The following is a 27326-nucleotide window of genomic DNA, read 5'->3' as shown; positions in this document are numbered from 1 at the left end:
AGAGGTGTTTCGGCTTCACGGGGCTCCTGATGAGATCATATCCGATAGAGGGGTACAATTCACTTCAAAATTTTGGAGGACCTTCTGTTCCTCTCTAGGAATTCGTTTAAATTTATTGTCTGGCTATCATCCACAATCCAATGGCCAGACAGAAAGGACCAATCAGACTTTGGAACAATACTTACGATGTTTTGTTTGTCATCTCCAGGATGACTGGATTGATTTCCTACCATTAGCTGAGTTTTCATACAACAACTCACATCATTCATCGACTCAGAAGAGCCCCTTTTTCTCAAATTATGGATTTCATCCAACCTTTATTCCTCGTTTTCCATCTTCGGGCCCCATTCCGGCAGTTACAGAGAAACTGGAGACTCTGTGAGACATCCAGGAGACCCTCAAAGAGACACTTTGTGAGACTCAAGTAAAGTACAAAAGAGCAGCAGACCAACACCGCAGACCCTGCACAGAATTTCAAGTCGGGGATAAAGTCTGGCTTTCTACAAAAAATCTACGTTTATAGGTTCCAAACATTAAATTGGGCCAAAAATACATCGGGCCATTTCGCATCTCAGCACTAATAAATCCAGTGTCCTTCAGATTAGAGCTTCCTGAGACCATTAAAATACACCCTGTGTTTCACTCTTCTCTGCTGAAACCTTTCCGTGAGAACCCGTTTCCTGGATGGAGACTTCCTCCCCCTGAACCAGTCCTCGTTTCCCTCGAAAACAAGCTTATTCAAGTTAACTTGATACGGACTAGATACGTGCCCCAGAGCTGAGTATTACACTTTGTAAGCTCTTGTGCACACTATCTACGACAGTCAAGATAATTATTTATTTCTGTGTATTGTGAGGCTTGAATAAGCTTGTTATAGTGGCACATTTGAACTAGGGGGCTATAACTGGATACGGACTAGATCCGTGCCCCAGAGCTAAGTACCACACTTTGTGAGCTCCTGTGCACACTATTCACGAAGACCTTGACCATTATCTCTACCTGTCTATGGTTAGGCTTGCTTAACCCTTTATCTCGGGGTCCTTCACGACCAGAGTTATTAGAACATTGTTGCCTACTGAGGCTGTACGATTCTATTATCAGTGAGCTCTCACTCAACTGCTATATACTCTGCATAGCATTTTGGCATACACTTTTGCATGGTCAGTCCACCGTCACCTGTATCTATTTTACAGGCTTTTTAACCTTGTCATTGCTGAACTAGGGGGTTAACTATTCAGTTCTTGATAGCTCATCTCTGCTAATTAGCAGATAGTTGGGATCTCCACCTCTCCCCCTAGATCTCAGTTTCAGTATTGTGTATTTTTGTCTGTTTTATGTGTTGTGTTACCACTGTCAGTTGTCCATTTATCTCAACGATTTTGACACTTATTTTAACAAGCATAATTAAAGTATTTTAATTTTAAGTCTATCACCATTACATTATCACACACAACGAGTGCTGCCCAGAGGGTGTCTTTGTTCTCTAGTAATCATTCTGTTCTCTCCCCTTATTGCAGCGTTGTTGATTTCACTTTATTACAGGCTGATGCGAGGGTCTCCATCCCTTCCCCCTCTCCCCATTGTTGTATCAATAGTTCAGGTATCAGAGGTAATGGGTACCTGTTCTTCACCGTAATCTTATTTAGTTCCCGATAGTCAATGCAGGGGCGTAGAGAACCATCTTTCTTTCCCACGAAGAAGAGCGCAGCGCCTGCTGGAGAAGTAGAGGGTCGGATAAAACCCTTTGATAGGTTCTCCTGTAGGTAGTCATTGAGGACCTTCAATTCCGGTTCTGAGAGAGAATAGATTCTTCCAAACGGAATGGCAGCACCCGGTAATAATTCAATGGGACAGTCATAAGAGCGATGTGGGGGAAGCGTATCTGCGTTCTTCTTGTCACACACATCTAAATACTCAGAGTAAGGAGCCGGCAGAAGATTTTCTTGAGACGAGGAAATCTTATGTATTCCTACACACTCTGGTATAGGAGTTTTAGGTAGACAGGCTAGCTGACAGTGCTCCGAGGGAAACGTGAGGGTCTTTGTCTTCCAGTCAATTAGTGGGTTATGGATCATGAGCCATGGAATTCCCAGAATCACTGGAAACAAAGGTGATGGAATGAGACCAAAAGAAATCTTCTCCCGGTGATTGGGCTCCATGATTAGTGTTAAGTTACTGGTTTCATGGGTAACAGGTCCAGAGCTCAAGGGAGAACCGTCAACGACTTCCATCCTTTCTGGCGATTCCTTGGCTACAAATGATACTGAATTGTTTTGGCGAATTCTATATCCATAAAATTCCCTGCCGCCCCTGAGTCAACCATTACTGTGGTTGAAAAACGATGTATTCCTTCCTTCATTATAATAGGAACCAGGAGGTGAGGGTGTAGCGAAGGAGGGTTATCTTTCCCTTGAGAAGCAGAGAAAACAGTCTTTGAAATAGCGTGCAGCTGATTTCTTCTAGGGCTCTGGAAAGAAGACCGCCTGGACTTGTTTGGGCAATCAGCGAGATAGTGTCCATCGTTTCCGCAATATAAACAGAGATCTTCTGTTCGGCGTCTATTCCTTTCCCGGGTTGAGATGGGTCCCCGCAGTGTATTTACTTGCATCGGCTCCTCAGTCTCCCTGGAACGTCTTGGGGTACTGACATCTCTAAACCCAGGGTTGCTTGGCATGAACCCCTGTCTATCCAATCGTCTTTCCGTAAGCCTGCGATCACTTTGGATGCATAAACGGACAAAGTCCTGAAATCTCTCTGGGGGCTCCACCCGGACTAGTTCGTCTTTAACTTGCTCCGAGAGACCCTGCCGAAAATGATATTTCTGCGCGGCCTCATTCCAATTAGTATCGTTAACCCATCTGCGGAATTCAGCGGCGTATTCAGCTGCCGAGCGTCTTCCTTGACGAAGATTGTTCAGAGTTGCCTCAGCGGTTGCACTACGATTTGGGTCATCAAAAATAAGACTCATGGCTTCGATGAACTCCTCCAGGTCCCTTAGTAGTGGGCTATCTTGTTCTAACATAGGGGAGACCCAAGCAAGGGCCTCATCCTTGAGCAGGGTTATGATCAGTCCAACCTGGGCTTCTTCGGTATGATAAATGATGGGCTGAAGCTTGAACACAAGTCTGCATTGATTAAGGAAATTCCGGAAAGATTGTTTTTTCCCCCCAAATTTTTCTGGAAGGGATATACGGGGTGCGGTTTGCACAGGCACAGTGTTTTGACCAGACAAGGTGATTAAGGCTGCACGTAGTTCACGATTCTCAGCTTCCGCAGTGGCGGCTTGTTCTTCCAAGCGGCCAAGACGATTAAACACGTGTCTTTGTTGTTCCTGGTAACCAACCATGATATGTTGTAAGTCATGGAGTGTCTGAGCCTGAGCCAGGTCTGTTCCAGCGGAATCCATGGTAGGGCCTGTTTATTCTTTCAAGGATTGGACTTCGGCTGAAGTGGATCCCAGTGGCAGGAACAGCAGGGAGCGAAGTAGGGGTCACAAGCAGAGATCAGAGGCAGGCGGCAGGTAGCGAAGTCGGGAAACAAGCAGGGGTCCGAGGCAGGCAGCAGGTAGCGAAGTCAGGAAACAAGCAGAGGTCCGAGGCAGGCAGCAGGTAGCGAAGTCAGGAAACAAGCAGGGGTCCGAGGCAGGCAGCAGGTAGCGAAGTCAGGAAACAAGCAGAGGTCGGCAACGAGGAAACTGGAACAGGATGATAGCAATAGCTAACACAGCAGTAAACACAGGAACCTTGCAGGAGCTAAGGAACCAGTATAAACAGGCAAGGAGGAACAGGAAAGGGAGGTTTATATAGGCAGGCTGAGAGGTGGAGCACAGGTGCAGAGGTGTCAGGTATCAGGTTCTGGAATGTTCCTTAGTTTAGCAGCAGCAATCCTGGTGGACAAGTTTAGGTACTGCAGGCTAGAACAAGACATTTGAGAGTGGCAGCAGTCCCGGTGGCCAAGCATGGGTACAGCAGGCTAGAGAATATGACACTGAGGTTTACCTCCCTGGGTTTGGGAACACTGAATCCTAGGGTCACACATGACTGCAGGGGCTACTGACTGCAGCAACGCATGGCTGAAAACTGTGAATTGCCGGTCCATCTTCCGGGTACAAGGCTGCCAGCACCAATGTCCTCTGGTCAGTCATCTTAGTCAGGGGGTCTGTCAGGACACTGTGTCAAGTCACTAAATCCCTATAGTACGGCTGGGTGTCCCTGATCTCCCTGTCTAACACTCCCCATCACGACACTGTATTCAGTCGGATGGAGGGGCTGCTGACCGCCTGGGTCTACTGGGCGATCAGTCCACTGGGTCCCTTCTGGCTGATCCAGGGACCCTCTGTCTCCCTGAGATCTCTCGCTTCCACTCCCAGTGGGGAGCTGCGAGCTGGGGAGCTATCTCCACTGGCTCCATAGAGCCTTCCCTATACCTCCAAGGGACCACTATCTATTTCCTTGCTACCTCGAACCTATCCGAAGCTCCTGGGGCTGAGACCCAGACTGAACCTTTAACCGGGTTCACAAGCAGATCCGCATCTGACTTCACCACCTCCCGGTATAACACACTACGCTCCAATAGTTCTCAATGGGTCACATTGTCTGAACATAAGTGGGGAACATCACATACATGGGGACATTTTTCGGGCATGGTCGGAATTACCTGTCTAATCCCTTCGAGGTCCTTGATGTGTGGGGGCTCCGAAGGTAGAGTAGTGATAGTCAGTGGATTGGGCTCCAAAAGCTGAGGAGCATAAACCACCTTTGTGGGCATCGGTGCCGACTGAACCTTTGCCAGGGCAACTGCCCAACTGTGGCTCTCTGTGACCGGTTTCACGAGCATCCTCTCCCTGTACTTTCACCGGCATTCCCGTCCATGGGTAACGGTGTCTGGCCAGACCCTATCAGGCTGCCCAGAAATATCTTGTTGAATGGGACCCCCAGTCCGACTTCCTGAGACCCCTGGGTGAAAAATAAAACTTTTGCAACTGCTAGCTGTATCTGGGTCTGAAGCTGCTGCACTGCTGCCGTCTGCTTCACCTGGGGATACAGCCTTTCGCAGGACGTCCATCCTGGAGCTGGGGAGCGTTGCCCCGGACTGGGGTTACTGGATTCCTCAGGAACTGCAGAATCTGTTGGTCCCAAATGCAGGGGGAAGGTGACATTTTCAATAGGCAGGTGTAGCAAAGACTCCCCTACCTGGACAAATGCTTCTCTACTCTACTTCTACTTCTGGTGATGACTGCTGCGGGAGCAGCATCCTCCACAAATGAGCAGATGAGGTGCCGCAGGTCATTCCGGAGTATCACATCAATACACAATCCAGGCAAACCACCCACATCCCTCATACCTCGACCGGCACCCCAGTCATGGAACACCGCACCCCAGTCATGGAACACCGCACCCCAGTCAAGGAACACCCGTGCAACCTGGATTAACCTAGGTCTCCCGTCTGGCATGGTTATCTTCATCCCTATGCCCGTGATCAGATTCCCCGGTTTGACCATAGTAGGTCTCAACAGAGTGACAGTGGCACCGGAGTCGATCAGGATGGCTGCCAGGCGGTCTCCGATGGTCACTGGCCTCAGATGCTTTCTCCTCACATCATTAGAGTACAACCCGACAATTGCAAGTGGGTGCCCTCCTGCCGCTTATGCTGTGCCACTTGCTGAAGAAGTAAAGGTGCCCATCTGGGTCCACTGCTGGATGGCTGCATGCTGCTTGTCACGATAGCTTACAGGGTTATAATATACACCAAAATAACTGGGTTGAATTGAATGCGACTGTGATATGATAAAGAAAGTTTATTCCTTCAGGGAAGGTGAACACACAATATTGAACAAATAACACACAGAATATATACACTTACTTAGGGAATGGGGCAATGAAGTAATCAGGATTCGGATTTTAGCAATTCAGCAAGGCATCAGGTATCAGTTAGATGTAATCACAAACAACATTGGGCGTAGAGCTGACAATCAGTTATAAAGGATTTGGGCTCTATCCCTAACATTGGGTCTCAGATATTGGTTCACAATTATCTGTACCCAATTACCTTTTGCCAGCTAACGTGGGAAGCACTTTGGTACCTGCCCCCAGGTAGCTGGCACATGCGCACAATCCCTTAGTCAGGCTCCCATTTTCCTAGCCCCACTCAAAAGAGTTGGCGTCGCAAAGTCTGCCAGATGGGGATCTGGGCCGGGAAACCTGACTAAAGGTGTAAATTATGGCACTTCATATGAAAGGCCATGTCCTGCTTTCTCTCCGCCCTGTATATACAAACCGGGGGGGGTGAGCCTTTGATCAGTGGCCTTTGTGTAGACACACTGTCGCCCCCTGACCATTAACATACCATATGGGTCAGGGATTTTCGCGGGCTTTCTACCAGGCATAAAATACAGTACAGTTACAATATTTTATATAAAGCAAAATATTCCGTTCGGTTGGGTCGAGCGGGCTAAAACTTGTCAGACCCTCATGCCGGAGGGGACTCTACATGGTGGCCAAGTTTCAGCTCACTGCGACCAGCCGAACCGGAGTTACAGTATTACATTTTAAAACGACATGTTTTAGAAATTGCATTTCTCCGCCATTGAAGTCAATGGCAGAACCACACTTAAAACATACTCCGTTCGGTTGATCGGAGAGGGCTGGAAATTGCCATGCAATCAAGCCGGAGCTGTGACTACATGGTGGCCAAATCCCAGCCCTCTAGTTCTTACAGAACCGGAGATATCGGTTTTCACTTTTCACACTTTTGGGCTTAGTCTTTTAAAGCCACGTCGCTTTTCTCCGCCATTGCGGTCAGTGGGGCGACCCTCGTGTCGGCCGTGACCCTTTCCCGTGGCCATTGCCGTCGGACCCTGTTGGGGTCGAGTAAGGGGGTCCCCCTGAGCTAGGGCAAAAAGAATTAACCCGCTATCTGCCCTAGGACCGGAGTTACAATTTTAATAGGGATGAACTTGGCCGTGACCAAGTTCCGATGCCAATTTAGAGATCAAAAGCTCTTTATTGAAATTGTATCCGCTTTCGGGGTTTGCGGTTTGGCCGGCAGCCAACTCGTTCTCGGAGGTCGGACTCGAGGAATCCCCATTGATAGACATTACTCCATTCATTTCAATGGCGGAGTTCCGCTCGTCCTCTCGGGCGCCACCTGCTGGTCTTTTCTGATATCAGGCCAAAACTATGGAAATCTCCATAGACTTGCATGGAGCTCCAATGGCGACCTATGAGATGGGCTGCAAATGGGGATAGAAAAGGCGGGAATGGGAACAAAGGGCCATAAACATGTTAATGCAATTCACCCTTTCCCTCCCGACCTGATCCCAGTGCATGTGTTGGGTGCACACACTGTAAGGGGAGAAATACATGTAACCAGGGGGAAACACAGTTTGCATTGAGGCAGGGGAATAAAAACACCAATAAGCATTATAACGGTTAACCCCTCGCCTCCCATACGATGGTGGGGGTGGCCCTGTGGGGTGTAACCCCTTTATTACTGGGCCCACCTCCCCTCCATCGCTACACTGCTCCGCTATAAGTACGAGTCCCACGAAGGCGACTGAGTTGGTAGCCGGAGTACGTTGCCCCTGAGGGGGATTGTGTGAGCTTGACCGCTCAGGACCGTCAGGTCTAAAGTGCCCGGTCCGATTTCACTGGTAGCACCTTTTCTCAAGCTTGAAGTCTGCAGACTTAGTTGTACGCACCTCTGCAGAGTCCCTGGGCTTCCCCTGTGGCACACAGGAATTTAACTCGGTGCCCGAGCCGGAGTGGCTCCATTCTGGGCAGGAAGAAGCCTGCCCAACAGCGAATGACTGGTTGTATACTCATCAGCCAGGTTTGGCTGCATCTTAGCAAGTGACTGGCTTTCATTCAAAAACCCAATCCCGCACCTCAGGTGGCATTGCTGGAGAAACTGCTTCTTGAAGATCAAGTCCAGTAAACTGTGATACTTGGTGACATCACATTCCTCCACCCACTGAGTCCCATGCAAGATAAGTCGATGCAAAATGCATGTATGTTTCCTTGCTGGTCTTGTCCTCAGACCTGAACATGCCCCAGTATGCCTCTGTTGTGAGGGCATACTGAGTTAATAGTAAAGCCTTTACATGTCTGTAGTCGTTGCTGTCTGTTGACTGGATTTTCCGGAGGGTCTCCAGGGCTGCTCCAGTCAATAGCGGTGACAATCGCTGCACCCAGTCCCGTTCTGGCACACGGTACCGGAGACACTGATTCCCAAATATTCCCAAATATCTTTAAGAATCCGTCAATTTTATCTGTACCATCCACAAAATTGCTGAAACTGTAGTGTGATACTTTAAGTAGAGGTGGCTCGTCAGGATTGCGCCGGAGTCTTGGGGGCTGCACACATTGAGAAGCCGCAAGTAATTGTAGCCTCTGCTGTCAAGACGTGTAGCAGTGAGACCGTTAGCCAATGGGGCTACCACGGTTGCACTCCCTGGATCATGCTCACCTTCTCCGTCCTCATCATCCCCCCTCTCCTCCTCCGAATCCTCCAGGAGTGGACAATCTTCCTGTCCCCCGGCCGAAGTGGATGCCACTTTATCCACAGGTAAGGTTATGCATGCCTCAGGTGAAGCTATAGTCGCTTCATGCCTCTCAAGATACTCCTCCAGCACTGTCTTTTGCCCGACTGGAGGTCGGTAGTCGTTTCCAGGATGTTTCCGTCCAAGAACGTTTCCAGGGTAGGATTTTGCCGGAGCACTGCTTTAATGTGTCCAAGATCCTTACCTCATTCCTTGGGTACATCTTTGGGGTATCCCCTAACTTGGGATCCTTGCTACATAGCCACAATCTGAAAGAAGTTTCTCTGCCAAATCCACCCTAAAACTCACAGCCTAACCAACGCCTCTGGCTAGCACTCCTGGAAAAGCATAAACACAAAAATACTGTATTCAATGGTCATTCAATGGGCAACCTGCAAAAAAATAAATACAGTACAGTACATGCATCAAATAAAAACCACACTGCATTGCCATAAAACAAAAAAAGCTATTAACCAATTGATTGGCACAGTACCACACCACGGTCTCTCACTCTGTCAGTCAATTGGCAACTTGCAAAAAAATAAATACATGCATCAAATAATAAAGACATTGCTGTACATTTGAATGAATAAAAATGCCAATACAATACCAATCTACAAAAAAAAAAAACCTGCAAATAAAATTAAAAGCACCAAACAAGACATTTACTTTGGAGTTCAAAAGTTACAGTATGCCAATGCAAATACCAACCCCCCCTCCCCCAAAAATACAACATTAAATAAAATACAATCCATCTTTTTTCTTTTGGATGTCTTCAGCCACAGAATCCGACTCCAAAAGCAACATCAGCAGCAACTCCTGGTCCACGACGCAATGCTCCTCAACTGCCACGGTCCACAGGTAAAATCTTTAATTCTTGTCTTCTTTCTTTTCTTCATCTGTTATTTGTAATCCATTTGGGGTTCTTCTTTAGCTTCAACTGTACCTGGGCTGTCAATCCAATTGGGGAGAAATGTTGCCTCTTCATCTTCTTAGCACCAAATGAGACTGCACAGGCCTTATATAAGGCCTGTGACGTCACATTTGACTGACAAATGATTCCCAGCCCTCTGATTGGCTGGGATAACTATGTGACAGGTGTTTTTTTTTTCTTAGGATGAGATGTCATCAAAAGGGAGTGAAGACAGCCAATATGAAAGGCTCAGCTTCCTTTCTCTTTAAGATGACATCACCAAAACAGAATGGCTGCCATCACATGGTACTGGAACCAATAGGATTGGGGGTCATCCTATTGGTTGTAGTAAACCGTGTGATGCCAGACAGTTTTTTTTAAAGAATGTGACATCCCTGGATGATGTCACAGCTTCTTAAAAAATAAAATAAAAGGCTGCCATCACATGGTTTACTACAACAAATAGGATGACCTCCAATCTTATTGGTTCCAGTACCATGTGATTGCAGCCATTCTGTTTTGGTGTCGTCATCTTACAGAGAAAGGAAGCGGAGCCTTTCTGATTGGTTGCCTTCACTCCCTTTTTCCCTAAGGGGGAAAAAACCTGTCACATGGTTATCCCAGCCGATCAGATGTCTATGAAACATTTGTCAGTCAAATGTGAGGTCACAGACCTTATATAAGGCCTGTGAAGGCTCATTTGGTGCTAAGAAGATGAAGATGCAACATCTCCCCCCAATTGGATTTACAATACAAGTACAGATGAAGCTAAAGAAGAACTCAAAATGGATTAAAAATTACAGATGAAGAAAAGAATTAAAGATTTTACCTGTGGACCGTGGCTGTTCAGGAGCATTGCGTCGTGGACCAGGAGTTGCTGGTGTTGCTGTTGGAGCCGGATTCGGTGGGTGAAGACATCAAAAAGTAAGAAAAAGATGGATTGTATTTTATTTAATGTTGTATTTTTTTTAGGTTGGCATTTGCATTAGCATAGTGTAACATTTGTATTCCAATGTAAATGTCTTTTGTTTAGTGCTTGTGTTTTTATTTGTAGGCTTATTTGTAGGTTGGTACTGTTTTGGCATTTTTATTCATTCAAATTTACATTAATGTCTTTTATTTGATGCATGTATTTATTTTTTTGCAGGTTGCCAATTGACTGACAGTGACAGACTATGCCCACAGGGCATTGGTGTGGTACTGTGCCAATCAATTGGTTTATTGGCATTTTGGGGGGATTTAAATTGAATGTTTTTAATTTACATAGTTACATAGTAGATGAGGTTGAAAAAAGACCATCAAGTTAACCCTGTGCTAAATTTAGACTGATACTTTATCCTATATACTTACAGTATATTGGTCCAGAGGAAGGGAAACAAAAACCCCAGTGATTTATCCAATGATAAAAAATAAATTCCTTCCTGACTCCAAGAATTGGCAATCGGATTAATCCCTGGATCAACATCCTTCCCATGTATACTTATTTGGTATATCCCTGTATACCTTTCCTTTCTAAAAAGATGTCCAACCTTTTTTTGAACAAATCTATTGTATCTGCCATCACAGTCTCCATGGGTAATGAATTCCACATTTTAACTGCCCTTACTGTAAAGAGCCCTTTCCTTTGTTGCTAGTGAAATCGCCCTTTTCCTCCAACCTTAAGGGATGACCCCGAGTCCTTTGTACTGCCCTTTAGATGAATAGTTCATTTGAAAGCTCTTTGTATTGTCCCCGAATATATCTACTATATATTTCTGAAAGCACTGTATGTCTGCGTCCCTAGGGCCAATCGCATTGCACCTTAGGCCTGTCACTCCGCCTCAGGCCATGCCCGCCCCCGCACCACGCCCGCCCCCGCACACCTCTCATTGGCCTGCGGCCAACACCAATGCCACTGTCCCACCCCTCACTGACTCTCATTGGCCTGCGTCCAACACCACTGCCACACTGTCCCACACCTCACTGAGCTACCACTGCCACACTGTCCCACCCCTCACTGAGATACCACTGCCACACTGTCCCACCCCTCACTGAGCTTTGGGAACGCTTTGCATTTGCAGCACCTAATCCTCACTGCTCTTGGACCACGCTTCACAGCACCTAACCCTCACTGCTCTGGGGCCACGCTTCACAGCACCTAACCCTCACTGCTCTGGGGCCACGCTTCACAGCTCTCAACCCACAAAACCATCACCGCCTGCTACCACACAACTGCTGAATCAGGTACAGAATCAGGTACACAATCTTTACACACATTCACACAACACCGCACGATCACCTACACACACCGCACGATCACGGAGCGCACACAATCTGAACTATATCAACATTGGTTTCACCACTGCAACATTACAGACATTCACACAACACCGCACACTGCCTCTTCAAAAAACCACCCTCGACACCCCACCCCCCCCCCCGGTCCACGCCACAGATCTCCCGCCAAACACCATCGGCACCGGCCCACACGATCCTCCTCCGGAGGACACCGCACGCCACACATCTCCCGCTACCGCATCCCCTCTACGGGCCGCGGCCTACACTGCCAACACCCCTCCACTTCACCTCGGGCGCCGGGGGGGAGCGCGAGTCACGGGGAGGGACAGTATGTGTGTGTGGGGGGGGGGGGCAGTGTGTGTGGGGGGGGGGACAGTGTGTGTGGGGGGGGGGGACAGTGTGTGTGTGGGGGGGGGGACAGTGTGTGTGTGGGGGGGGGGGGACAGTGTGTGTGTGGGGGGGGGGGACAGTGTGTGTGTGGGGGGGGGGACAGTGTGTGTGTGTGGGGGGACGGGGACTGTGTGACTCCCGGGCAACGCCGGGTCTCTCAGCTAGTTTGTATATAGTTATCATATCCCCTCTTAGGCGCCTCTTTTCTAATGTAAATAAATCTAATTTAGCTAGCCTCTCCTCATAAGTTAGAATGTCCATCCCCTTTATTAATTTGGTGGCTCTTCTCTGCACTCTCTCTAGTTCCATAATGTCTTTTGTTAGGATTGGTGCCCAAAATTGTACTCCATATTCAAGGTGTGGCCTTACTAATGCTTTGTAAAGGGGCATAATAATGTTTACTTCCCTTCCATCCATTGCCCGTTTAATGCAAGATAAGATCTTGGTTGCCTTTGCAGCTACTGCATGACTTTGGCCTCTATTGCTAAGCCTGCTGTCTACAAGCACTCCTAAATTCTTCTCCATCAAGGATTCCCCCAATTTATCCCCATTTAATTTGGAAGTCGCCTTTTTATTTTTGCATCCCAAATGCATAACCTTACATTTATCTCTAATAAACCTCATCTGCCATTTACCTGCCCACGTTTCCAGCCTCTCCATGTCCTTCTGAAGAGAAATTACATCCTGCTCTGATTCTATTACCTTACACAATTTAGTATCATCAGCAAAGATGGAGACTATGCTCTCGATCCCAACCTCAAGGTCATTAATAAACAAGTTAAAAAGCAGGGGTCCCAGTATCGATCCCTGAGGTACTCCACTCACGACTTTATCCCAACCTGAAAAAGTTCCATTTATGACAACCCTCTATTGTCTGTCCTTTAACCAGTTTTCAATCCAGGTACATATATTATTACTGAGTCCAATTTTCTTTATTTTGTACACCAACCTCTTGTGTGAAACCGTATCAAAAGCCTTTGTAAAATCTAAGTAGACCACATCAACTGCATTACCCTGGTCTAAATTCCTACTTACCACCTCAAAGAAACAAATAAGGTTAGTTTGGCATGATCTATCCTTTATAAATCCATGCTGACTTACTAATAATTTTGTTTTCCATTAGGTATTCCTGAATATTATCCGTATTAAACCTTCAAGTTGTTTCCCCACTATTGAAGTCAGGCTTACAGGTCTGTAATTCCCCACTTGTGATCTAGCTCCCTTTTTAAATATAGGCACCACATCTGCTTTACGCCAATATTGTGGTACTGAGCATGTGGAAATGGAGTCCTTGAATATTAAATTTAAAATATTAAATATAATGGTTTGGCTATTACTGAGCTTTACTCCTTGAGAACTCTTGGATGTATGCCATCGGGGCCAGGTGCCTTATTTACTTTAATTTTTTCAAGTCGCTTATGAACTTCTTCCTCAGTTAACCAATTGTTTATTAATATGGAGGTTGTGGCTTTCTCCTGCGGCACTACTATTGAACTTGATTCCTCCCTGGTAAACACAGAGGCAAAGAACTTGTTTAATACCTCTACTTTTTCCTTATCTCCTATAATCTGCCTGCCCATCTCACACTTAAAGGGTCCTATATTTTCTTTTCTCATTTTGTTGTTATTAAGGTACTTAAAGAACTTTTTAGGGTTGACCTTACTTTCTATTGCAGTCCTTTTTTCATTATCCATTTTTGATAATTTGATTGCCCTTTTGCAATTTTTGTTACATTCCTTATAATTCTGATACAATGTCTCCGTCCCTTCTGACTTGAATCTAAATGCCTTCCTCTTCTTGTCCATTTCCTTCCCTACCTGTTTATTTAGCCACATTGGTTTTGACTTATTTATTTTATACTTATTACCCAATGGTATATATACACTGATAAGTGTGCTTTTCTAACAATCTTTTAAAACTGACCATTTATCTTCTACATTTTCCCCTGCAAAAAACATCATCCCATTGTATTACTTGTAGATTAGACCTCAGTTTATTAAAATCTGCCTTTCTAAAGTTTAAGGTCTGTGTGAACCCAAGTAATCTGTTTTTTGATCATTTATTTCAAATGAGACCATGTTATGGTCACTGTTAACAAATATTCAAGTCCTGGAACATTTGGTTAATACGTCTACATTGTTTGATATTACCAAATCCAGTACAGCCCCTCCCCTGGTTGGTTCCTCAATAATTTGGGTCATATAATTGTCTTTAAGCACCCCAGAAAAAAACTGTTTCCTTTTGTTGTAATGCTAATCTCATTTCCCCAGTCTATGTCCGGATAATTAAAATCCCCCATTATGCAAACATGACCCAGTTTTGATGCCTTCTCCAATTGCAAAAGTATTTTAGCTTCCTCAATCTCATAGATATTTGGTGGTTTATAGCATATCCCTACAAACATTTTCTTTATACTTTTACCTCCACTGCTACTCTCTTTCCATAAGTTCTCTACATTTTCATAATTCCCTTCATAAACATCTTTCCTTATAATAGGTTTTAGATCCGGTTTTACATATAAACATACTCCACCTCCCCTTCTATTTGTTTGATCCTTCCGAAAAAGGTAATAACCCTCTAAATTAACTGTCCAGTCATGAGTTTCATCCCACCATGTTTCAGTAATGCCTATGATATCATACTGCTCCCTTGCAGCTATTAATTCAAGCTCCACCTTTTTAACTGTCAGGCTTCTTGCATTAGCAAGCATGCATTTCAGTTTTTTTTCAGCCTGTACTATTATCTTATCTGCTCCTTCCTTTTTGCGCCAACTAGACCGCTAAGGTAATGAAGGGGTTAAGTCCACCGCAACCCCCCTTGTATTATCTGTATTTACTATGAGTGTCTCACTGCTTGTCAAATTCGCACTTGCCCCCATTCTACCTTCATACCACCTTGTATCCTCCTCTTTTCTATTTAGTTAATTATCTGTTTCATTCCCCTTCCCCCCCCATCCTAGTTTAAAATCTCCAACCTTTTTAACATTCTCCCCCCTAGCACCGAAGACCCCTCTTCATTGAGGTGCAATCCGTCCCTAGAATATAGATTGCACCTCTCAGAAAAGTAATAACAGAGCTCTAAAAACCCAAAACCCTCCTTCCTACACCACTTTCTTAGCCATGCATTAACCTCCCTAGTCTCTGACTGTCTCCCTGCGGTAGCGCATGGCACTGGTAGTATTTCAGAGAATACTACCTTGGAGGTACTTGCCTTAAGCTTTTGGCCTAGATCCCTGTAATCATTTTTTAGGACCCTCCATCTTTCTCTAACTTTGTCATTGGTGCCAACATGTACCAAGACTGCCGGGTCAATCCCAGACCTCCCCTCCAACAATCTGTGTACCCGATCCGCAACGTGCCAAACCTGAGCACTCGGGAGACAACAAACTATCTACCTTCCTAATAATGGAGTCCCCTAACACCTCAATCTTTCTTTGCATCTGAGTATCCTGAGTCCCCACTGTGCTGGAGGAACTATTCCCCTGGCTGCTAGAGGAATTTGTCTCCCCCAGCCTTGCCATTTCTGCCCTGACACTCCCAATATCTTCACTCAACATGGCAAATCTATTGGGATGTGTCAGCTCAGAAATGACCTGCCTCTACCTATTGCCCCTGCTTCCACTTCTGTCGCCTAGCTATCTACCTGCTCCTCACTAACAGCAACCAAGCTGCCTACCTGCTCCTCACTAACAGCGCCACCATCTGCACCACTAGTCGAAGCAAGGACCTGCTCAGTGAGCTCTAAACCCCTTTCAAGATTGCCAATGTCCCTCAATATTGCAAGTTGCCTCTTCAAATCAGCAATCTCTGACTCTAAAGAGACCACCCGCTCACACTTCCCACAGCGGTATGCTCCTTGGAACAGCTGCTCCAAGTGCACATACATGTGGCAAGATGTGCATTGAGTGGCATTTTCAATCCTGCTCATTCTAGCAACTATGAAGTTTATAAGTAGCAACAGTAAACTGTACTTCAATATACTATACCTTGTTTACTGTAACTGCTTCCTAATTCAAACTGCTTCTGTTTCTAACTGCACACACTTTAAACAACCAGCAATTCAAATCAACCACACTTATCAGTATACGCAAGCTTGTATACTCGTATAATTTAAGCCCCTTCCAGCAAAGATGGACCCTTACAAATAAGCATTGTTTAGTAATTATGACTTTTAGTGTCTTAAATCCTGTGCTGCAAAGTAAGCATAGCATTTCATTTTGGTAAAACTTCAATCGAGTAAGAATGATTCCAATTTAAGTTGCTGCAGTATCCTTTAATTTCAATAATTTGATCATACAATGTATAATGATGGGTTGAACAAATAATTCCAATGCACATCTTTGTAACACTAAATATACAAAAGTTTTGTGGATGTGTACTGCCACAGTAAGATAATAAGCAACAAAAACCTGCTAATGGTAAATAGGCAGTGCATCCCTGGAGAACAATGAACATAAGAAAAAGGAAGAGGCTTGGAACCCAAAAGAAAGGGTACCAAATTCTCCAAAAATGGGAGCACTCGCAGTAATTTTCAAAAATATCAAACTATGTTTATTAGAGCAATGATAATCGGCCGCAACGCACAAATATTAAAACTCTATAACATATACATCACAAATCACCCACACAATGAAGGAATAAATTAACCAGAAATAAATCTGTATGACTCGGGGACATCAATCCTGAGGGGTAAATATTATGTCCTCTCAGGAGATATGAATAGTTGTACCTGAATACTAACAGCATAATAAATATACTGGCCGAAAATGGCGTATAATGAAAAAACAATTATATCACTCCGCTAAAGACAATATACTCCCCGCCACATTATGGTAATGTGGAATGAGAGTGATCACCAATACCACTATAAAACGTTGCTAGAACTAGAGAAGACTAATGATGGTAAGTCAAAATGAAAAACATCAGCATTCTCCAATAGTCCCGTTGATATCAAAGATCACCAAGGCAAACGTCAATCCTGGTATACGAACCAACTCATCAGATCTCATAATAAGCATTTGACAGTCAAAAGTTATAGGCGGGCAGTGGCTGTTTGAAGAGATTAAAGTAATTGACGGAGTTGAGTCAGTTAGTGTTGCGGGAACACGGGAGAATTCAAATGTTGTAGGCATCAGCTGTTCCTCCAGGCTCTAGTTTCTCCATGTCAGCATCTCTAAGTCATCATGGGTGATTCTTCCGTGATGTCACCCAACACTAAATGCTGCATGCAGTCTGCAAATAAGATTTACGTTTTTAGGAGCTCTTTGTAGATACTAGTGACTGACAGTTTTCATAAGGGGTGGGGGGGGGGCGGTGGAAGGAGAAGAATTAAGGAATTGGAATTTCTCTCCATTTTATCATATCCTTTTGTACTTCTTCCCACTTTACCTCCAATTCTCTCCATCTTTGTCTCTTCCCTCTGTACTGCTTCTACTTCCTATTGTCACCGTTCCCCCTTTATACAACGAAATAGGCCTTACTGGGTAATTCCTTCTCCCAACACTATGACCAAATATGCTATCATCATGTGTTTTTAACACTGATGTCATACTTCCTTATGTTTGTATAAGGAACTACCCTAGTTAATATCAGGTTTGATTTCATCAGCTTTACCTTGTAGTTGTCAATAGCGACTAACTGTCACTCGCCCTTACCCAGACATTCCAACACCCTGTCTATAGGTTATGACATTAACCTAGAAATAGTGGATGGAATTATGGATTGGTTTGAAAAGCTCCCCCACAAAAGTCATTATTTGGACCCAGATAATACTGGGGCTGCAACTGCCTAGTACATAAGATATTTTTTATTTGATATTCTCCTTTCTTTGCTGTAGAGAGGAAGGAGCCCAAGTTATGCTTCTATTACCAGACCAGCTGAAGAAGAAGTTCCCGTGGATTAATACACATGGTGTGGTGCTGGCTTCTTATGGTAAGTTGTTTCTTAGTAGTATCTTACATTACAAAGAAAGTTTAATTCAGTTTAACGCCTTTGCTCCTGAATGATCCTTCACTGCTCTGCAATATGTTGTAAGATTATGTGTAAGGCAAAAGAGTAACATGTAATTATAGTATTTAGGCCTTTGCTTTTATCGTATTTATGGTGGATACTGTTGTCACGGGAGACGAGACAGTTTACACCTTTTTACCAGGATCATTCATTGAGCAAAACAAGATAATGAAATGAAAAACACACTTACTGGGGGTCGAAAACTAGTCTTTCCTAGGTGCAGGGAACTCTAAATAAGAGTGTTACCCTGACCGGGACTTACCCCGGAATCTCGTGGCTCCAAAATCGGCGTGAAGTTCCACACACCACCGCTCCCTTCAGGGAACTTGGACTTTTCTTGACCGAGAGCTACCACCGATTCTCTGAAACAGAAATCCGCTTCAAATCCCAGCCGCGACCGCTACGTTCGATTTTTAGTGTGTGTATGTGGGGGGTAGTAGTGTGTGTGTGTGTGTGTGTGTGTGTGTGTATATTTGGGGGGGTTGTAGTGTGTGTGGGTATTTGGGAGGAGTAGTGTGTCTGCATGTATTTGGGGGGTAGTGTGTGAGTATTTGGGGGGGTAGTGTATGTGTATGCATGTATTGTGTATTTGAAAATTACAAACTGTTGCATGGAAAAACAATGGAAAAAAAAATAAGGGAATTTATTATTGTGAGATGCATTTTATTCCCCCACATATTTTTTCTTTTCCCTAATTCTGATTTAAAGTAAGTTTTTTGTATGTTAATGCGTATACAGTATATACCTATGAGTGTGTGTACAGTATGTGTTTGTGGGGCTGTAATATTCATGCATGTGTTGCAGCTCTCTGAATATTTTGCACAAATAATTTTTTTATAATATGGCTCTCCTTCCTTGAAAGGTTGCAGACCTCTGGCCTAGCTATTATATTGGTAACTTTACTTTGTGCACAAGAGCATCTTTGCAGGTCATTTATATCTGTAGTGTATTGTTGCATTTACTTTAGGTCTAGAGAATGAGGGCTGGTTTGACCCCTGGACACTGCTCAACGCCTTCCGCCGCAAAGCTCTTTCAATGGGGGTATATCAGTGCCATGGGGAGGTAACAGGTGAGCAGCTCGATGTTCTAGTTCAGTATTTGACCCTTAACTCTGCTTTTCCAAGAAGACATCAAATGCTCTAGCTATTCTTTTGCGATGACACTAGTACAGTCAGTCCTCGTTTTACAACGCTTTGTTTTACAAAGAATGGCTTATCCAACGCTATGCAATGCATACCTATGTTCATTTTTACAACGCTAAAACGGCTTATCCAACGCTCTCACGACGCTTTGCAAAGTTGTTTATGTGTATATAATATATATATTATACTATATGTCATATACTATATGCCAGCACCACCTCCGCACTCTTATTGCAGTTTTTTGTTCCGTCACCACACATTCACAATTTATTGGTTCCCCATATCTCCATTGGTGTAGTGCAAGGCGCACAACTTGACCTTTTTAGGCCATTCTATCTTCCTCTATTATATATATATATATATATATATATACAGAGTTCGACAAACCTATACATTTGCTCGCCCCGGGTGAGTGGATTTAACCCCCGGGCGAGTAAATATTAGCCCAAGCAGCACACGTTTGGTACTAGGTGGCGAGTAGATTTTTTTGTGTGGCGAGTAGATTTTTTGGTGATTTGTCAACCACTGTGTGTGTGTATATATATATATATATATATATATATATATATATATATATATATATATATATATAGCAACTGTAAATATTACTGTATGTTTATTTGCATGTCTTAGACAGGTCTGCAACCCTGTCTTTCCCCATTGTCACCCAGCATACAGCACTTCCACTGCAGCAAGGGATTCTTGGAAATGACATGCAAATGAGCACTCAGTGCCACCTTTTGTCTCAAGCTCGTATTACACAAGCCAATCCTCAAGCCAATTCATGCTGTTTTAAACACAGCTTTTAAACAGAGGCTGGGATGCACAGTATATGCACTATATAATTTATGTGTGTGCTGCATATCTTATTGTCTGTGTAAAATATTTTGTGTATTTTAGCATTAAAAATGCCTTCAGGAACCTTTCATTTAAACAGTGTTCCTATGGGAAAACGTGTTTCGCTTTACAACGTTTCGCTATCCAACGCCATTTTGACTAACGCATTGTGTCGGATAACCGAGGACTGCCTGTATATTGTTTTTTCAACAAGTTTCAACAAATTTAGCTATGTAACTACCACAACAAATGCGTTTTTGCCTTCCCATATTTTAAACTGATCATCTAGTCCCTTAATTCCTGTACTCTAGGCCATTTCCACTTCCCCTCTTGTCTGCTTTGGCAACTGTGATCGCATATCAAACCCGCATGCATAGCTATGATACCAGCACTATACTGAATCCCATATCTTCATAATAACCTGCACCCTAATTACTCTAGAAATATAGTACTGTTAAAAACACAAGTAGACTGGCATTATTAACCCTTTGCGGTCCAATTAATTTACATTAAGTGCGCCAGTAGGTCTAATTTAATTTTCGGGGAAAAAAACATAGTTTTTTTTTTGTTTTTTTTTGCACACACACTGCGCGCGCGCACACACACACACACACACACACACACACACACACACACACACACACACACACACACACACACTGCGCTCGCGCGCACACTTTTTTTTTGCACACACTGCGCGCGCGAACACACACTGCGCGCGCGAGCACACACTGCGCGCACATGCACTGCGCCTGCGCACGCACTGCGCGCGCACACACACATAGTTTGGTGAAGGAATGGTGCTCAAAAGTGCGTTGGTCCGTATATATTAAGTGGAAGGGAGCACTCACTGGGTAATGAATAATTGAATTATTACAGTACTAAACCTATAGGGAGGCTCTAAGATTACCCTGAAGGTAGGGGTGGGTTGCCCAGAGACACCCTCCCCCTACCTCATTGGGTTGGCCCCAGGTAAATGTACTCACGATACTTTTATCCCTCAGTGGCTCCCTTCCAAAGCGTGCTGCTGTATCCAGGTTAAGAGTCCAAAATGTGAAGAGTGTGCAGCACACAGCAATGAATGAGGCAAGCAGGTCTGGCAAACGAAATCCTTTATTGAGAAGCCATAAAATAGAGGGCTGCAACCCTTCTACGTGTTTCGTGCTAGTGCACTTTATCAAGAAGTGCCATACACGGTATACCAAACATTTAAATACAGCTGACTGCCGTTTTTGGCGCCAAGAAAATGACGTCACAAATCTACATTGACCAATACACATTGCTCCTCTAGCGCATGCGCCCCACGACTGGATTCAGGACGCGCCCCTGCCACATACCAGGTCAATCCACAGTCCCAGAGAGTCACGCCCATCAGGACGCTCACCCGTACGCTATGACAAAGCCCTGCCTGTGATGAGATACTCCCCCGTCCCGTCGGCATGCGCATGCACAGACGAGCAGCGTTTAGGGAGGGGGGCATCAATAATTTTTCTTTTGTTGGTATAGAGAGAATCCTCAGAAAAGAGAGAGGGGGTGATATGGTTAAAATCTTGGATTGTAGAGAATCCTATTGGATTTTCATGTTAAAAACTAGATTTTCCAGATGGGATAAACATAGAGTGGAACATCAGTCATTTTCTGAAATAAACCTCCACCCCACTCTTAGTGAACTGTTAATTGCCCCAGGGAGATGTTGACTTTGACACTTGTAGGGACAATTGTTTGGTAGTATTCGTATTATATTATTAATGGTTATCTCTAAATTAATGATTTCATAAAATGGATTTCTCATATGGTTGGACCCTTCATCTTTACTTGAATTATAAGAATAATAAATTATGATATATGTATAAATAATATATTTTATATGATACCTGTATTCATTGTTATTACCTGTAACGGTGCAAGATGGGAATAATCAAGTATATACTCTTATTGTATCAACTATGGTGTAAGAAATGTATTATTGCTAAATATTTCTAATGGGCAAATCCCCAGATTGTATTTGATGAATTACTGCTATAAAAGATTATTATGACCTCTGTTTCATCAAGGGGGTGCACATTTGTTTTTATATGGGTATAGGAATATATGCTTTTTAATTTGCTTTTTTAGCTAAATAAATTGTTTAATTATGTGTATTTTTATACATCTTGTTACTGACTGCCTATATGGGTTCCCCGTCTGTTTTTTACATTCATGTGTTTTTTTAGCATTTACTGTATGCATTTTTGTATAACTAATTATGATCTTATGGCCACCAGTATATGACCCTGTATCGCTGCCTCCACGATTTGCCATGGCATTATGTGGGTGTGCGTGCAAATAGTGTCATTGATGGAGCTATTATTGTGTTCTATAACATAGATCCATTTGTATGAGCAAGAACGGGGTGTTTGAACTTTTTCTCCCTAAACGCTGCTCGTCTGTGCATGCGCGTGCCGACGGGACGGGGGAGTGTCTCTTATCACAGGCAGGGATTTGTCATAGCGTCCGGGTGAGCGTCCTGATGGGCGTGACTCTCTGGGACTGTGGATTGACCTGGTATGTGGCAGGGGCGCGTCCTGAATCCAGTCGTGGGGCGCATGCGCTAGAGGAGCAATGTGTATTGGTCAATGTAGATTTGTGACGTAATTTTCTTGGCGCCAAAAATGGCAGTCAGCTGTATTTAAATGTTTGGTATACCGTGTATGGCACTTCTTGATAAAGTGCACTAGCACGAAACGCGTAGAAGGGTTGCAGCCCTCTATTTTATGGCTTCTCAATAAAGGATTTCGTTTTCCAGACCTGCTTGCCTCCTTCATTGCTGTGCGCTGCACAGTCTTCACATTTCGCACACACACACACACTGCGTGCGCGCACACACACTTTTTTTGCACACACTGCGCGCGCGAACACATACTCCGCGCACGCACACACTGCGCGTGCGCACACACTCTGCGCGTGCACACTTTTTTTTTGCACACACACCCTACACACTACGCGCGCAAGAACACACACTCAATTCTCCTGCTCACTTTTAAAGCTTTACATTCTTCTGCCCCTCCTTACATCTCAGCCCTAATTTCTCGCTATGCACCATCCTGACTCTTGCGTTCTTCTCAAGGATGTCTTCTTTCTACCCCCTTTGTATCTAAAGCTCTCTCCCGCCTTAAACCTTTCTCACTTTCTGCCCCACACCTCTGGAATGCCCTTCCCTTCAATACCTGACTAGCCCCCTCGCTATCCACCTTTAAGACCCACCTTAAGACACATCTGCTTAAAGAAGCATATGAGTAGCCCTGGATAATCATGGACACATGATACATAAAGCTTGGCCCCCTGCAGACGCACTTACTAGTATTCCCTCCTACTGTCTCTGTACGTTCTCCCTACCTACCAATTAGTTTGTAAGCTCCCCGGAGCAGGGACTCCTTCCTTAATGTTACTTTTACAGTATGTCTGAAGCACTTATTCCCATGATCTGTTATTTATATTATTTGTTATTTATATGATATGTATTACTACTGTGAAGCGCTATGTACATTTATGGCGCTATATAAATAAAGACATACAATACAATACTGCGTGCGCACGCACTGCACACACACTGCTCACTGCACACACTAACTGCTCACTGCACACACTCACTGCTCACTGCACACACTCACTGCACACACTCACAGCCCCCTCGCCCCCCTACCTCACCCCCATTCCTCACCCCTCTACCTCCGTGTCAGCTACTGGAGCTCGCTGCCGGGATCGGTGCAGGTGTGGGGGCGGATCGGTGCAGGTCTGGGGGCGGATCGGTGCAGGTCTGGGATCGTGGGGGGCGTGGGCGGATCGTCGCTGGAGTGGGCGGAAGGGAGGGGGCCCCATCAGTGCGGCTGCTGGGAGGAGTGTTCGGGGGATGTGCTGCCGGCGCCTCACCCTCCCTCCACGCGATCCGACATTGGACCGCATGTGGAAAATAGTAGTGTCGGATATAGTCCGACATTCGACCGGAAAGGGTTAGGAAAAAAAAAAGTGCAAAAATTTACATAAGGAAATTTATTTGAGTGCTTTCAGTAGCATTACTTTCGTTTGGCAAGCCTTGTGCTGAAGTTTTGCACTAGTCATGAATTGCAATAAAATTTTAGGATTACCTGTAGTTAGGTTGGCAATATTTTGCAGCTATAATAAATATGTTGTACATATATACTTTCAGAGTGACAACACGCCATCACTGTTTCCCTTCCCCTGTCTTTTGCACCAGGCATCTGAGTTGCCTTTTTTTTTAGTTAGTAGATGAGGTTGAAAAAAAACATGCGTCCATCAAGTTCAACTTATGCTAAATTTAGACGACAGATACTTTATCCATAGTTATAGTTATAGTACAGCAGGGCCCCGCTTCTCAAAGCTCCACTTTTCGGCGATTCGCTGATACGGCGGCACCGATAAGGGGGCTGCCATGTTGCATTTGAAATCGCGCATGTGCAGAATGGGCGGGTGCGCCCGGCGCGCAAGCGCAGACCGCAGGTTGCGCGCGCACCGTATAGATCGCTCATGTGCAGAACGGCAAAAATGCCGGTTTGCGCATGCGCTGCACTGAAAATCGCCGGATCCGCTTTCCGGCGATTTTCACTATACGCAGGGCCTCTGGAACGGAACCCGCCGTATACCTGGGGCCCTGCTGTATATTGAAGGCAAAAAAAAACAGTGAAATATAATTTAATGATATCTCATAAGGGGGCAAATAAATTCCTTCCTGACTCCGAATATTGGCAATCAGATTACTCTGTGGATCAACATCCTTCCCATGTTTACTTATTAGCTATATCCCTGTATACCTTTCCTTTCTTAAAAAAAAAAAAGTTGGTCATTTTTTTTTTTTTTTTTTAGAACAGTATCTATACTTACTTATTGATCCAGAGGAAGGCAAACAAAAAACCCCATTAAGGGGAAAAATTAATTCCTTCCTGACTCCAAGAATTGGCAATCGAATTAATCCCTGGGTCAACATCTTTGCCATGTATACTTATTTGGTATATCCCTGTATACCTTTCCCATCTAAAAAGATGTCCAACCTTTTTTTGAACAAATCTATTGTATCTGCCATCACAGTCTCCATGGGTAATAAATTCCACATTTTAACTGCCCTTACTGTAAAGAACCCTTTCCTTTGTTGCTGGTGAAATTTCCTTTCCTCCAACCTTAAGGGGTGGCCCCAAGTCCTTTGCACTGCCCTTGGGATGAATAGTTCTTTTGAAAGATCCTTGAAGTGTCCCCGAACATATTTGTATATTGTTATCATATCTTATTTCATATTATCATTGCCAGGTTTCAAAGACAGCAAGCGGGAAATGGTGACAGACGAGGGCGATCCAGTGACATTCAGGAGAATCAAGCAGGTTCTTGTAAGTGTTGGGGAATTCCTTGGTGAATAATTTTAAGACAAGCTCTTGGGGGAGGGGGGGGTTGCATGAATTATTCAAATATGCTCAGTGCTGTGTTTATTAACCCCCCTGAGTGCTGCCTGACACATTAACTAACAACCTAACCTAAAACTCATTGTTGTGCATCTTCCAAAATATTAAAAGGTTTCAAAGGGGTGTCTGCTTTTAAAATTAAATGGGAAGACATTGGTGGGGGAGCTAGCATTAAGAGGGGAGGGGGGGGTAAGGGGGTTCTCAGGTTCTAGTTATGTTCACCTGAATTAACAATGGGGAGGTCCACTCTTTTAGTCTCATGTGATGGTTGCCCCTACAAAATCCCATAATCTCTCTGAGGTATAGTGTTTTTACCCCACATACATTTAATGTTGCAGAGCATTTTTGAATGTCCTACATAACTGTATAACTCCAGTGATGTGTGAACTGCATTTGCAATAAGACCCAAAATATACAGTATATATAAATAAGAGAAATGTTATTACATTTTTATGCCACTCTAAATTCATGAGTATATTTTTATTTTACCGTTGGATATGTTTTTAATTATTTCCAGTACTTCCTATACTGCTCGAGCTCTTTTTTACAAACAGTACTCTTAGATGTTGTGGTAGCTTTGACCCTGTTGAACATAATGATATATAGATTGTATAATTGTGAAAAAATTATACAATGAAGTTACTGATGTCTTTGCCCCTTCAGGGCAAAATGGTCATACAAATTGTGTGCGTTTCACAAGCCAATAGCAAACTGCAATGTCATCTGTTGCGTCTTCCTATTGGACAGCCGTTTAAACCCTCAGGAGAAACTAAGAAGTAATGCTGGTAACTTAACCGCTAAGTATCTAGGAAACAGTGTGGCCCATGGAACTGAAAATAAGTGTTTGTCACCAAAAGGGACACATCTCTTGCATTTTACAGTACTGTAAAGTGGCACTCCATCTCTTAGATGATAGCTATCCCACCTCCTTTTAGATCCCTTGGCAGGATGCCCTCTTGCATGAGTAATAAGTAAACCCTATCGCCCTGACAGAACAAAGGAGATTCTTACCCTTTAGTAATGCTAAGGTGATTCCCCAAGTTCCTTACTAAAGAACCTCCTATCGAGTACCTGGCCATCCCCTCTTATTGGTTGGATACTTCTCAGGGCCATATAGTCTAACTGGAAACCAACAATGTGAGTCTAACACTAACACTTCTATTTACAGACTAACAGGATTTATACTATAGTGTGTACAATAAACTCCCCCATCTTGATGTCCTCCTGGGATCTGAACCTAGAATGTTCCATCCCCTCTTTATATACCATTATACTGCTCCCAACCTCTGTCACTAACCGGTATTTCTCTGTATGCAGCCCAGCTAAGTGAATTACTGTATCTGCACACAGAGAAATACTAGAAACACAAAGGACATTGCTGGCTTACTAACTGTGTGGGGAAAACACTAACACAGGGAATAAAAGTGTTTTTTTTTTTTTTTACAGTTCCATTTCCCCAATACACACAGTTTCCCCCTTCCAGATATCACACAGTGATAAAGCTCTCTTCTGGAAGAGGTTACACAAAACACATAGCATACAGGCCAAAATGAGCCTCACAGAGGCGACAATTACACACTGCTTTGGGGCAGCTAGCCGGGCTTCACCTTTATTATGTGAGGCTGGCTGCCCCTACCGTCACAATGACTATTAGGGGATGGGTGTAACATTCTATTAGTATAATTACTTAGCGACATCACTAAGCACCTTATAGAAGGTGGGTATGGTTAGGTTCTGCCTAGTCATTCTATCCCATGTGATTCATAGAGGTAA

At 44.2% G+C, this 27326-nt stretch overlaps 1 protein-coding gene across 5 annotated transcripts in view; it reads left to right on the top strand.

Moving 5' to 3' along the window:
* The window catches only part of FOXRED1 (FAD dependent oxidoreductase domain containing 1), a 138414-nt gene that overhangs the window by 36546 nt on the left and 74542 nt on the right, over positions 1 to 27326 (top strand). For all 5 annotated transcript variants that reach the window (XM_075603307.1, XM_075603304.1, XM_075603306.1 and 2 more), the window contains 3 exons: positions 17955 to 18049; positions 19095 to 19196; positions 25405 to 25481. In XM_075603307.1, coding sequence (XP_075459422.1) covers positions 17955 to 18049; positions 19095 to 19196; positions 25405 to 25481 — 274 coding nt within the window. The remainder of the gene's footprint in view (positions 1 to 17954; positions 18050 to 19094; positions 19197 to 25404; positions 25482 to 27326) is intronic.

This window comes from Ascaphus truei, chromosome 6, assembly GCF_040206685.1.
Source record: "Ascaphus truei isolate aAscTru1 chromosome 6, aAscTru1.hap1, whole genome shotgun sequence".
Lineage (NCBI taxonomy): Eukaryota > Metazoa > Chordata > Amphibia > Anura > Ascaphidae > Ascaphus > Ascaphus truei.
This window is presented reverse-complemented; position numbering and strand designations above follow the sequence as displayed.